Genomic DNA, 14522 nt, shown 5'->3' on the forward strand with positions numbered 1-14522 from the left:
GTCTACAAAACTTAGTCAACTCTGTTCATAACGGATTGTAGTTTTGAGAAAAGAAAACTGTATTGAGATCAAATGTTTTATCAATGAGAAAATGTGCAGAACAGTGAGACAAAATTCCTCTCCTTCCATCTTCTCCCACTGCCGGCCACTGGGCTTCCTCTCATTACCATATTTGGTAGTGAGCGGAAACGCCAAGCAGACGCTTCACATTTATACATCTGGTGAAATATCTGTCTCGTTGTTCTATCTGTGCCCATAATTGTTCTGTAACAGAGAACACAGACCTAATAAATATAAATAGTAATGGTCTCTTGTTGTAGGCACTAACTGCGCCATGGTTTTGTTAGACAAAGCCTATGGGGAAATGAATGGCGTTTTTAAAGTTTTTTTTAAACAAACGCCTGAAAATAAGGTCCATGGTCCACACAGGTTAAGGAGATATAATACGTTTTAATCTATGAGATAATCTTCATCAGCTAACGTCACTTTTAGTGATTAAAAAAAATTATGTAATTTTAAAAAAAGCACATTAAAGGTTTGATAATCCATAAAGGTCATGTTAACTGACTGATATTATCTCATAGAATTTATTATGTTCACCTTTATTTAAACTAGGCAAGTCAGTTAGGAACAAATTCTTATTTACAATGATGGTCTAGGAACAGTGGGTTAACTGCCTTGTTCAGGGACAGAACAGCAGATGTTTACCTTGTCAGCTCGGGGATTTGATCTTGCAACCTTTTGTTTACTAGTCCAACGCTCTAACCACCAGGCTACCTGCCGCCCCAAACATAAAAGATCTCCTAAACCTGTGTTAAACTCAGACCTTATTTTGGGCGTTTATCCCAAAACCCTATTCTTTCCCCATTCATTTGTTCCCATGGCTGAACGAACCAGAGGTAACTCATTTTGGGGGTTTTGGACTACAAGCTGGCGAGCTCTGTGCACACATTGCTGTGAGCTGTTCCATAGGCATTTAGGCATTTGTTGTAAAAGTTTATCCAGCTAAAAGTTGTTGGGCTCCCGAGTGGCGCAGTGGTCTAAGGCACTGCATCTCAGTGCAAGAGGTATCACTACAGTCCCTGGTTTGAATCCAGGCTGTATCACATCCAGCTGTGATAGTGGGCACAGTTGTCCCAGTGTTGACCAGGTTTGGCTGGGGTAGGTTGTCATTGTAAATAATAATTTGTTCTTAACTGACTTGCCTAGTTAAATAAAGGTAAAAATATATATGTCAAGCCTTTTCAGTGGTGGAAAAAGTACTCAATTGTCATTCTTTAGTAAAAGTAAAGATACCTTAATAGAAAATTACTCAAGTAAAAGTGAGTAAAAGTCACCCAGTAAAATACTACCTGAGTAAAAGTCTAAAAGTATTTGGGTTTAAATACACTTAAGTATCAAAAGTAAATGTTATTTGTAAAATATACTTAAGTATCAAAAGTAAAAGTATAAATCATTTCAAAACATCCTTACATTAAGCACCATTTTCTTGTTGGAGTTTGCCAGGGGCACACTCCAACACTCAGACATCATTTACAAACAAAGCTTGTGTGTTTAGTGAGTCTGCCAGATCAGAGGCAGTAGGGATGACCAGGGATGTTCTCTTGATAAGTGCGTGAATTGAACCATTTTCCTGTCCTGCTGACTATTCAAAATGTAACGAGACATTTTGTACTCAGTACTTTTGGGTATCATGGAAAATATATGGAGTAAAAATATATATATTTTATTTAGGAATGTAGTGAAGTAAAAGTAAAAGTTGTAAAAAATATAGAAGTAGTAAAGTTAAGTACAGATACCCAAATAAACGACTTAAATACTACTTTAAAGTATTTTTACTTAAGTACTTTACATCACTGATCCTTTTCGGTTAGTGTGCATGTATTTAGTTGGGGTTTTCCCATGTATTTGTTGTGTTTTTGCCTTGTATTCACTGATGCCTACATTCTGGACATCCTGCCCTCTGGCACCTAATAAACCGTTAGGCACTTAACGGCCTTTTTGCCCTTTTTGTCACCATCGTTGCTCCGCTATTTCAGTTGTTTACCCTGTTGCAGAATACCGTGCAACGGGATTAGAATAGAATAACTAAACGCCAATTCAGTTCCTACTAAGATTAAATGACAAAGCTGTCCTATAAAGCCACTTTTTTTTGGCCACATTAAAGCAGTAAGAATTATTTTATGATCTTGTCCTTTGAATCACTTTGTACGATGATTTTATAAAGTAGGCCAATCTTGTGTTACACAGTCTGTAACGGTTGAACGTAACCAGCTCATTGCCGACAGAGTTTTGGAGGCAGGCCCCTCCCCTTTAATGACAATATTTTTTGTCAGGGGACTTTGGGGCTTGGTAGTGTCTCTTGAGCGCTGTTTCAAGATTCATCTTGAGAAGGTAGCAGCAGTACATTTACCGCTCAAAGTGCGTCCGGAGCGTAAGGCGTGGGCGTTGGAGCCCTGACTCAAAAGATACCCGATCCTCTGTGTTTTTACCGGGCCGACGGTCGTTTCGCAAGGGCTTGGCAAGATGAGTGACAGGAGTCGACTAACGGGAAAGATTGCAGATGAAACTTTGATTGAGATGAGCCGGAACTCCCTATGTGATGGTAAATTGTTCGGTTTACTTGTGTCAGACTAGTTAGGCAGACAGCGCCGCATTGAACGGGTTGATGTTCCATGCTCTTGCTTGTTTACAGCTTTTTGATAATCAAATGAGTACGTTATTTGTCTTTAGGTATGAGATGTAGATTGATCTGTAGTTTATACAATCATATTGTTGCTTATAGGCCTAACAGTTACGCATTTAATTGTATTCTATGCAGACCAACTCAACCGAAGGGACCGTAAACATGAGCTAGGCCTAATACACACTTTGTCATGTACAAAATTAATGTCCCAGACCCCAACAATTTACCGTTTTATTGAATAAAGCCATTATTTTAGAAGTTGATTTACAGTAGATCTGTAGACTACTCAGATTGATACGGTTTAAAATATCAGCAACCTCTTAAAGATTTCTTAAAATACAGTAATTACATTACCATGCAGGAACATGGACATCGATAAAGTATTATAATAATGGTGCTATTCAATCTATCCAAGACTTTATGTTTTACCACTGGTCGCCGTTTTACTGTGTATTATCAGCATAGTCATTGTTAAATCAGTTTTTGTCCGGAGAGTAAAGTGTTGGATTTCTGACCTCCCCTTTAACACACTACGGAGCCTGCCTCATGGTCGGCACCCGGATTTGTCGAGCATTCCTTTTTAAGCTTAACTTGGTCATGTTGTTAATGGGGAACCCCCCTCTCTCTCTCTGATCTGGAAGAAATAGTCTCGCTTGCTTCAGAATACAGAATAGCATTTCATATACACAGGCTACAAGTAAACGTTCCCTACAGCTGCTGAGCATAACTTTGTCAGCAAAGCAACGTTTTATAGCCTTACCATCTATGGTAGTACTGTAAAAAAAGATGAGATGGGATTACTTTGAATGCACCCCAATCCTCAGCATTCTTTTTAGATGACTGTCTGTCACCATGTTCTTTAGTTCAGTACTTACTGTAGAGAAGTAATGACAGAGAGATGTCTTTGATACTTAAACCTAACCTGAACCCTAGTACAGTAGTTACTTAAGCAATAACGCACCTCAGGAGTTTGTGGAATATGGCCAATATACCACAGCTAAGGGTTGTTCTTACGTATGCCGCAACGCAGAGTACCTGGATACAGCCCTTAGCCGTGGTATATTGGCCGTATACCACAAACCCCTGAGGTGCGGTATTGCTTTTATAAACTGGTTACCACCGTAATTAGTACGAAGAGTACAAAGAAATGTTTTGCCATAACAGTAGTATACGGTCTGATATACCACGGCTGTCAGCCAATCAGCATTCAGGCGCTCAAACCACCCAGTTTATAATGTAGAAGTTATAACAGAGAGAAACGTCTATTGTACTTAAACCTGAGATGTGAGTGAGAATGGCTCAGGTTACACCCTAAACAGCACCCTATTCCCTAATAGTACACTACTTTAGACCAGGGGCCATGGCACCCTATTCCCTATATAGTGCACTACTTTAGACCAGAGGCCATGGCACCCTATTTCCTATTATAGTGCACTACTTTTGACTACTTCCCTATGAGCCAATGACTCAATGAAGGGTGCGTTGTTGATTGTGGTGGACAAGGTTCATGTGTCTCTTTTTACAGTCTATGTGGTATATCACCATGGTGATGGAGATTAGGATAGGGAAGAAGAGATTAAAGAAGAAGAGCATCATAAACTGCACAGATAACACTGCCAAGGTGTCTTTGTTTTCCAACAACACAACAAGGCCAGTTTTAAGGCCAGGCTGATAATAAATATTTACATCTACCTAACAATTTGAATATTTTGTTGCTCTTTTGGTCCATTAAATATTGGTATTTTCAATAAGTAAACATAAAAATGTAAAATACTTGGATGAAAATGTATATTTTTCTTCAGTTTATCATACTACCATCATTAACATTTGAATGAATTTTAACTCCGTTTTTTTTGTCCGGAGAGTAAACTGTCGGTTTTCAGACCTCCCCTTTAACACACTGCCCAGGCTGCCTCATGGTCAGACCCGGACTTGTCGAGAATTCCTTTTTAGGCTTAACATGGTCATGCTATTAGTCAGTACCCCTCCTCTTTCTCTGAGCTGGAAGAAATACTCCGCCTGCTACTTCATCCACGTCCAGAAAAATGTATTTACGCAATATGCAAATATGTGCATATTTAATTAGATATTGCATCATTTGCATATTATAATAAGATATTTCAGGAAAATTGTAATACAATAAAGTATGAAGTTTGTGTCTACATTCAACTGGTAAAAGTTGATTGTGATGTAATTTAAAGGGGAAAAAATTACTCTATGAGGGTGTGGTGCCTGGCCTTAAGATATAAACTGATTTATCTCAGACATAGATCACATTTGGTCCAAAGTTTAGTAGGTCTATGTCTCTCTCTCTGTGTGTGTGTGTGTGTGTGTGTGTGTGTGTGTGTGTGTGTGTGTGTGTGTGTGTGTGTGTGTGTGTGTGTGTGTGTGTGTGTGTGTGTGTGTGTGTGTGTGTGTGTGTGTGTGTGTGATGTTTGGGTTGACTCACTGTATCTGCAGTATAGGTTACATGGAGGTTTTATCTGGCGTTAGTGCCTAACCTGCTGTAAGCCTTAGGGCCTACCTGAAAGCTTGCCAAATATACACCACATGCCAAAATACTTTTGGGAACTTGGGCAGAAAAAGTTAACATCGATCCACTGAGGCAAAAATATATATATTAACACCAACCCTGTTCCCCGAGAGATACCCTCCTGTAGGTTTTAACTCCAACCCTCATCTAGCACACCTGATTCTAATAATTAGCTGGTTGAAAAGCTGAATCAGGTTAGTTACAACTGGGTTTGGAGTTAAAACCTACAGGAGGGTATCTCTCCAGGAACAGGGTTGGAGTTAAACCTACAGGAGGGTATCTCTCCAGGAACAGGGTTGGAGTTAAACCTAGAGGACGGTATCTCTCCAGGAACAGGGTTGGACAGCCCTGATTTATGGCATTATTGTAGTGAGTAAGGGTTTATTTAGTCTACTGGGGCAACAAGTAGGATCATGACAGAAGAGAAGCTGCATGTATCTAATTATAGACAAGTTGACTAACAAAAAGCCAACCAAAATGTTGGATATTATAATCAGAAACATAGGCTTATCTAAAAAGGCCTGTCAAAAGAGGTTTGGCCTAGTCCCATCGCGCTCTAGCGACTCCTTGTGGCGAGCCGGGTGCAGTGCACGATGACTTTGGTCGCCAGTTGTATGGTGTTTCATTGGTGCGGCTGGCTTCCGGGTTAAGCGAGCAGTGTGTCAAGAAGCAGTGCGGCTCGGCAGGGTCGTGTTTCGGAGGACGCACGGCTCTCGACCTTCGCCTTCGAGTCCGTACGGGAGTAGCAACGATGGGACAAGACTGTAACTACCAATTGGGGGAAAAATGGGGGAAAAAGTACAAGAATAATCACACAAATAGGTAAAGGATAGTTCTGCGCAAGTTCTATATTTGTGGGTTTGGGTCGTGTGCACGCCTCACATTGTCACTTTAAACACATATAATTCTATATTTGTGGGTTTGAGTCGTGTGCAGGCCTCACATTGTCACTTTAAACACATATAATTCTATATTTGTGGGTTTGAGTCGTGTGCAGGCCTCACATTGTCACTTTAAACACATATAATTCTATATTTGTGGGTTTGAGTCGTGTGCAGGCCTCACATTGTCACTTTATCACATATAATTCTATATTTGTGGGTTTGAGTCGTGTGCAGGCCTCACATTGTCACTTTAAACACATATAATTCTATATTTGTGGGTTTGGGTCGTGTGTAGGCCTCACATTGTCACTTTATCACATATAATTGTGCGTTTGTGGATGGGTTATTAGCAATTGCGGGTGGGTGCGGGTGAACAAACAGTTGACCCGCCTATCATTAGCGTGTGTGCGTCGTGTCTGGTGTATGGTAAGTACCTGCCCCTCCTGCAGGCAACAGGAAGTTGCATCTGTCGTGTGGCCGCAGCTTGTTAGTTGCTCTAGTTGGTAGAATAGGTCGGGGTGAAGTTTCCTGTCACAGGAAAGCAAAGCAAACAAGGCCACGTCTTATAGACCAAAGTTATTTGACAAGACTGTGACTTGTCTCAAAACTACTTTGGTCAAAGGTCATGTACTATACAGGTAATAGGGGGCCATTAGGTTGAGCTAAGTCATATAAAAGTAGGATACTGTTTACTGTAGTCTCCCTTAACAACCTGGAGGTATGGGGTCAATGACATGGCATCTTGGGCACTTCAAAATACATTTATCATTTTATATCTCGTTATAGTTGAAATTGTGTCTGTAACTGATTGTGAACTTGGTACTTCAGAGATAACCTGGAGATAGCCACAACGACACACACACCACATTTAGGCCTTTAAGCCCTGTGTATTAGCTAACCTAAAGGGGAATTGGACTTTCTATCAAAACCTTTGAGTTATTGGATAACTACCATGTAGATAATTCTGCATGTATTAAACAACTGATATTTTCCATTGTTAACCTATAGCCCACACCTCTCCTCTCCTTCACTATCTGAGCCTATAGCCCACACATCTCATCTCCTTCACTATCTGAGCCTATAGCCCACACCTCTCATCTCCTTCACTATCTGAGCCTATAGCCCACACCTCTCATCTCCTTCACTATCTGAGCCTATAGCCCACACCTCTCCTCTCCTTCACTATCTGAGCCTATAGCCCACACCTCTCATCTCCTTCACCATCTGAGCCTATAGCCCACACCTCTCATCTCCTTCACTATCTGAGCCTATAGCCCACACCTCTCATCTCCTTCACTATCTGAGCCTATAGCCCACACCTCTCATCTCCTTCACTATCTGAGCCTATAGCCCACACCTCTCCTCTCCTTCACTATCTGAGCCTATAGCCCACACCTCTCATCTCCTTCACTATCTGAGCCTATAGACCACACCTCTCATCTCCTTCACTATCTGAGCCTATAGCCCACACCTCTCCTCTCCTTCACTATCTGAGCCTATAGCCCACACCTCTCATCTCCTTCACTATCTGAGCCTATAGCCCACACCTCTCATCTCCTTCACTATCTGAGCCTATAGCCCACACCTCTCATCTCCTTCACTATCTGAGCCTATAGCCCACATCTCTCATCTCCTTCACTATCTGAGCCTATAGCCCACACCTCTCCTCTCCTTCACTATCTGAGCCTATAGCCCACACCTCTCATCTCCTTCACTATCTGAGCCTATAGCCCACACCTCTCATCTCCTTCACTATCTGAGCCTATAGCCCACACCTCTCATCTCCTTCACTATCTGAGCCTATAGCCCACACCTCTCATCTCCTTCACTATCTGAGCCTATAGCCCACACCTCTCCTCTCCTTCACTATCTGAGCCTATAGCCCACACCTCTCATCTCCTTCACTATCTGAGCCTATAGCCCACACCTCTCCTCTCCTTCACTATCTGGGCCTATAGCCCACACCTCTCATCTCCTTCACTATCTGAGCCTATAGCCCACACCTCTCATCTCCTTCACTATCTGGGCCTATAGCCCACACCTCTCCTCTCCTTCACTATCTGAGCCTATAGCCCACACCTCTCATCTCCTTCACTATCTGAGCCTATAGCCCACACCTCTCATCTCCTTCACTATCTGAGCCTATAGCCCACACCTCTCATCTCCTTCACTATCTGAGCCTATAGCCCACACCTCTCAACTCCTTCACTATCTGAGCCTATAGTCCACACCTCTCATCTCCTTCACCATCTGAGCCTATAGCCCACACCTCTCATCTCCTTCACTATCTGAGCCTATAGCCCACACCTCTCATCTCCTTCACTATCTGAGCCTATAGCCCACACCTCTCATCTCCTTCACTATCTGGGCCTATAGCCCACACCTCTCCTCTCCTTCACTATCTGGGCCTATAGCCCACACCTCTCATCTCCTTCACTATCTGAGCCTATAGCCCACACCTCTCATCTCCTTCACTATCTGGGCCTATAGCCCACACCTCTCATCTCCTTCACTATCTGAGCCTATAGCCCACACCTCTCAACTCCTTCACTATCTGAGCCTATAGCACACACCTCTCATCTCCTTCACTATCTGGGCCTATAGCCCACACCTCTCATCTCCTTCACTATCTGAGCCTATAGCCCACACCTCTCATCTCCTTCACTATCTGAGCCTATAGCCCACACCTCTCATCTCCTTCACTATCTGAGCCTATAGCCCACACCTCTCATCTCCTTCACTATCTGAGCCTATAGCCCACACCTCTCATCTCCTTCACTATCTGAGCCTATAGCCCACACCTCTCATCTCCTTCACTATCTGAGCCTATAGCCCACACCTCTCATCTCCTTCACTATCTGGGCCTATAGCCCACACCTCTCATCTCCTTCACTATCTGAGCCTATAGCCCACACCTCTCATCTCCTTCACTATCTGAGCCTATAGCCCACACCTCTCATCTCCTTCACTATCTGAGCCTATAGCCCACACCTCTCATCTCCTTCACTATCTGAGCCTATAGCCCACACCTCTCCTCTCCTTCACTATCTGAGCCTATAGCCCACACCTCTCATCTCCTTCACTATCTGAGCCTATAGCCCACACCTCTCCTCTCCTTCACTATCTGAGCCTATAGCCCACACCTCTCATCTCCTTCACTATCTGAGCCTATAGCCCACACCTCTCCTCTCCTTCACTATCTGAGCCTATAGCCCACACCTCTCATCTCCTTCACTATCTGAGCCTATAGCCCACACCTCTCCTCTCCTTCACTATCTGAGCCTATAGCCCACACCTCTCATCTCCTTCACTATCTGAGCCTATAGCCCACACCTCTCCTCTCCTTCACTATCTGGGCCTATAGCCCACACCTCTCATCTCCTTCACTATCTGAGCCTATAGCCCACACCTCTCATCTCCTTCACTATCTGGGCCTATAGCCCACACCTCTCCTCTCCTTCACTATCTGGGCCTATAGCCCACACCTCTCATCTCCTTCACTATCTGAGCCTATAGCCCACACCTCTCATCTCCTTCACTATCTGAGCCTATAGCCCACACCTCTCATCTCCTTCACTATCTGAGCCTATAGCCCACACCTCTCATCTCCTTCACTATCTGAGCCTATAGCCCACACCTCTCATCTCCTTCACTATCTGAGCCTATAGCCCACACCTCTCATCTCCTTCACTATCTGAGCCTATAGCCCACACCTCTCCTCTCCTTCACTATCTGGGCCTATAGCCCACACCTCTCATCTCCTTCACTATCTGAGCCTATAGCCCACACCTCTCATCTCCTTCACTATCTGAGCCTATAGCCCACACCTCTCATCTCCTTCACTATCTGAGCCTATAGCCCACACCTCTCAACTCCTTCACTATCTGAGCCTATAGTCCACACCTCTCATCTCCTTCACCATCTGAGCCTATAGCCCACACCTCTCATCTCCTTCACTATCTGAGCCTATAGCCCACACCTCTCATCTCCTTCACTATCTGAGCCTATAGCCCACACCTCTCATCTCCTTCACTATCTGGGCCTATAGCCCACACCTCTCCTCTCCTTCACTATCTGGGCCTATAGCCCACACCTCTCATCTCCTTCACTATCTGAGCCTATAGCCCACACCTCTCATCTCCTTCACTATCTGGGCCTATAGCCCACACCTCTCATCTCCTTCACTATCTGAGCCTATAGCCCACACCTCTCAACTCCTTCACTATCTGAGCCTATAGCCCACACCTCTCATCTCCTTCACTATCTGGGCCTATAGCCCACACCTCTCATCTCCTTCACTATCTGAGCCTATAGCCCACACCTCTCATCTCCTTCACTATCTGAGCCTATAGCCCACACCTCTCATCTCCTTCACTATCTGAGCCTATAGCCCACACCTCTCATCTCCTTCACTATCTGAGCCTATAGCCCACACCTCTCATCTCCTTCACTATCTGAGCCTATAGCCCACACCTCTCCTCTCCTTCACTATCTGAGCCTATAGCCCACACCTCTCAACTCCTTCACTATCTGAGCCTGTAGCCCACACCTCTCATCTCCTTCACTATCTGAGCCTATAGCCCACACCTCTCATCTCCTTCACTATCTGAGCCTATAGCCCACACCTCTCATCTCCTTCACTATCTGAGCCTATAGCCCACACCACTCATCTCCTTCACTATCTGAGCCTATAGCCCACACCTCTCTCTCCTTCACTATCTGAGCCTATAGCCCACACCTCTCCTCTCCTTCACTATCTGAGCCTATAGCCCACACCTCTCATCTCCTTCACTATCTGAGCCTATAGCCCACACCTCTCATCTCCTTCACTATCTGAGCCTATAGCCCACACCTCTCATCTCCTTCACTATCTGAGCCTATAGCCCACACCTCTCCTCTCCTTCACTATCTGAGCCTATAGCCCACACCTCTCCTCTCCTTCGCTATCTGAGCCTATAGCCCACACCTCTCATCTCCTTCACTATCTGAGCCTATAGCCCACACCTCTCCTCTCCTTCACTATCTGAGCCTATAGCCCACACCTCTCATCTCCTTCACTATCTGAGCCTATAGCCCACACCTCTCAACTCCTTCACTATCTGAGCCTATAGCCCACACCTCTCCTCTCCTTCACTATCTGAGCCTATAGCCCACACCTCTCATCTCCTTCACTATCTGAGCCTATAGCCCACACCTCTCATCTCCTTCACTATCTGGGCCTATAGCCCACACCTCTCATCTCCTTCACTATCTGAGCCTATAGCCCACACCTCTCCTCTCCTCCTTGGCTGTGTGGTATTTTCTGAACAGAGAGCTATGTCTGTTGACAGAGTCACGCCGATCCTTATACACTTCCCTTCTCCTATCCCCGATGTTGATCAGAGAGTCCAGAGAGGCCTGTGTCCTTGTGGTATTTCCCCCAAGTAATCAGCTGTCCTCTGTGGGGAACAACGAGTGTTCTGTGTGAGGCTGACTGCAGGCTGACTGAAGACTGCATAAGAAGCTACCTCTTGGTGTAGCAGAATTAGTGCTAGTCTAGTTTTGCATCGTTGTATTCCACAGTAGTCCACTGAGCACAATATGCCAGCAGCAGTTGAATTGTTCTAGTCTGAAATGTTGAAGGCTCTGTCCCATTTCTCCACCTTTCTCCCAAAGTGTGCACTCTGGGGCCACTTTCTTGCATGGATTAATCAAGGGTGGGATTTCCTGCTTATGTCCTGTTGAATCCGGGAATCTTGTTACCAGGATTTCTGGAAAAGTAATCAGATTTAAGGGTCGGGTTTCACTGTTCCACTGTACTGCACTGTTCCACTGTTCCACTGTACTGCACTGTTCTACTGTTCCACTGTACTGCACTGTTCTACTGTTCCACTGTACTGCACTGTTCCACTGTTCCACTGTACTGCACTGTTCTACTGTTCCACTGTACTGCACTGTTCCACTGTTCCACTGTACTGCACTGTTCTACTGTTCCACTGTACTGCACTGTTCCACTGTTCCACTGTCCTACACTGTTCCACTGTACTGCACTGTTCCACTGTTCCACTGTACTGCACTGTTCTACTGTTCCACTGTACTGCACTGTTCCACTGTTCCACTGTACTGCACTGTTCTACTGTTCCACTGTACTGCACTGTTCTACTGTTCCACTGTACTGCACTGTTCCACTGTACTGCACTGTTCTACTGTTCCACTGTACTGCACTGTTCCACTGTTCCACTGTACTGCACTGTTCTACTGTTCCACTGTACTGCACTGTTCCACTGTTCCACTGTACTGCACTGTTCTACTGTTCCACTGTACTGCACTGTTCTACTGTTCCACTGTACTGCACTGTTCCACTGTTCCACTGTACTGCACTGTTCCACTGTTCCACTGTACTGCACTGTTCTACTGTTCCACTGTACTGCACTGTTCCACTGTTCCACTGTACTGCACTGTTCTACTGTTCCACTGTACTGCACTGTTCTACTGTTCCACTGTACTGCACTGTTCCACTGTTCCACTGTACTGCACTGTTCCACTGTTCCACCGTACTGCACTGTTCTGCTGTTCCACTGTACTGCACTGTTCTACTGTTCCACTGTACTGCACTGTTCCACTGTTCCACCGTACTGCACTGTTCCACTGTTCCACTGTACTACACTGTTCCACCGTACTGCACTGTTCCACTGTTCCACTGTACTGCACTGTTCCACTGTAATCCACTGTTCCACTGTACTACAATGTTCCACTGTACTGCACTGTTCTGCTGTTCCACTGTACTGCACTGTTCTACTGTTCCACTGTACTGCACTGTTCCACTGTTCCACTGTACTACACTGTTCCACTGTACTGCACTGTTCCACTGTTCCACTGTACTACACTGTTCCACTGTACTGCACTGTTCCACTGTTCCACTGTACTACACTGTTCCACTGTACTGCACTGTTCCACTGTAATACACTGTTCTGCTGTTCCACTGTACTGCACTGTTCTACTGTTCCACTGTTCCACTGTACTGCACTGTACTACTGTTCCACTGTACTGCACTGTTCTACTGTTCCACTGTACTGCACTGTTCCACTGTTCCACTGTACTGTTCTGCTGTTCCACTGTACTGCACTGTTCCACTGTACTACACTGTTCCACCGTACTGCACTGTTCTGCTGTTCCACTGTACTGCACTGTTCTGCTGTTCCACTGTACTGCACTGTTCTACTGTTCCACTGTTCCACTGTACTGCACTGTACTACTGTTCCACTGTACTGCACTGTTCTACTGTTCCACTGTACTGCACTGTTCCACTGTTCCACTGTACTGTTCTGCTGTTCCACTGTACTGCACTGTTCCACTGTAATACACTGTTCCACTGTACCACTGTAATACACTGTTCCACTGTACTACACTGTTCCACTGTACTGCACTGTTCCACTGTAATACACTGTTCCACTTTTCCACTGTACTGCACTGTTCCACTGTTCCACTGTACTGCACTGTTCCACTGTACTGCACTGTTCCACTGTAATACACAGTTCCACTGTTCCACTGTACTGCACTGTTCCACTGTAATACACTGTTCCACTGTTCCACTGTAATACACTGTTCCACTGTTCCACTGTACTGCACTGTTCCACTGTAATACACTGTTCCACTGTTCCACTGTAATACACTGTTCCACTGTACTGCACTGTTCCACTGTAATACACTGTTCCACTGTAATACACTGTTCCATTGTTCCACTGTAATACACTGTTCCACTGTACTGCACTGTTCCACTGTACTGCACTGTTCCACTGTTCCACTGTACTGCACTGTTCCACTGTAATACACTGTTCCACTGTTCCACTGTAATACACTGTTCCACTGTAGTGCACTGTTCCACTGTACTGCACTGTTCCACTGTTCCACTGTTCCACTGTAGTGCACTGTTCCACTGTAGTGCACTGTTCCACTGTAATCCACTGTAATACACTGTGATCCACTGTTCAACTGTAATCCACTGTTCCACTGTAGTGCACTGTTCAACTGTAGTGCATTGTTCCACTAATCCACTGTACTGCACTGTACTGCACTGTTCCACTGTTCCACTGTACTCTACTGTTCCACTGTAGTGCACTGTTCCACTGTACTGCACTGTTCCACTGTACTGCACTGTTCCACTGTACTGCACTGTTCCACTGTACTGCACTGTTCCACTGTACTGCACTGTTCCACTGTAATACACTGTTCCACTGTTCCACTGTAATACACTGTTCCATTGTTCCACTGTAATACACTGTTCCACTGTACTGCACTGTTCCACTGTACTGCACTGTTCCACTGTAATACACTGTTCCATTGTTCCACTGTAATACACTGTTCCACTGTACTGCACTGTTCCACTGTACTGCACTGTTCCACTGTAATACACTGTTCCACTGTAATACACTGTTCCATT

The 14522-nt window shown here is 44.8% G+C and overlaps 1 protein-coding gene across 1 annotated transcript in view; it reads left to right on the top strand.

Annotated features, from left to right (window-relative positions):
- The first annotated feature begins 2328 nt into the window (after positions 1 to 2328).
- ano5a (anoctamin 5a) overlaps positions 2329 to 14522 on the top strand; it is an 80617-nt gene continuing 68423 nt past the window's right edge. The window contains exon 1 of the mRNA XM_055922013.1: positions 2329 to 2605. Coding sequence (XP_055777988.1) covers positions 2527 to 2605 — 79 coding nt within the window. The 5' untranslated portion in view covers positions 2329 to 2526. The remainder of the gene's footprint in view (positions 2606 to 14522) is intronic.

The sequence above is a fragment of the Salvelinus fontinalis genome, chromosome 5 (genome assembly GCF_029448725.1).
Source record: "Salvelinus fontinalis isolate EN_2023a chromosome 5, ASM2944872v1, whole genome shotgun sequence".
Taxonomy (NCBI): domain Eukaryota; kingdom Metazoa; phylum Chordata; class Actinopteri; order Salmoniformes; family Salmonidae; genus Salvelinus; species Salvelinus fontinalis.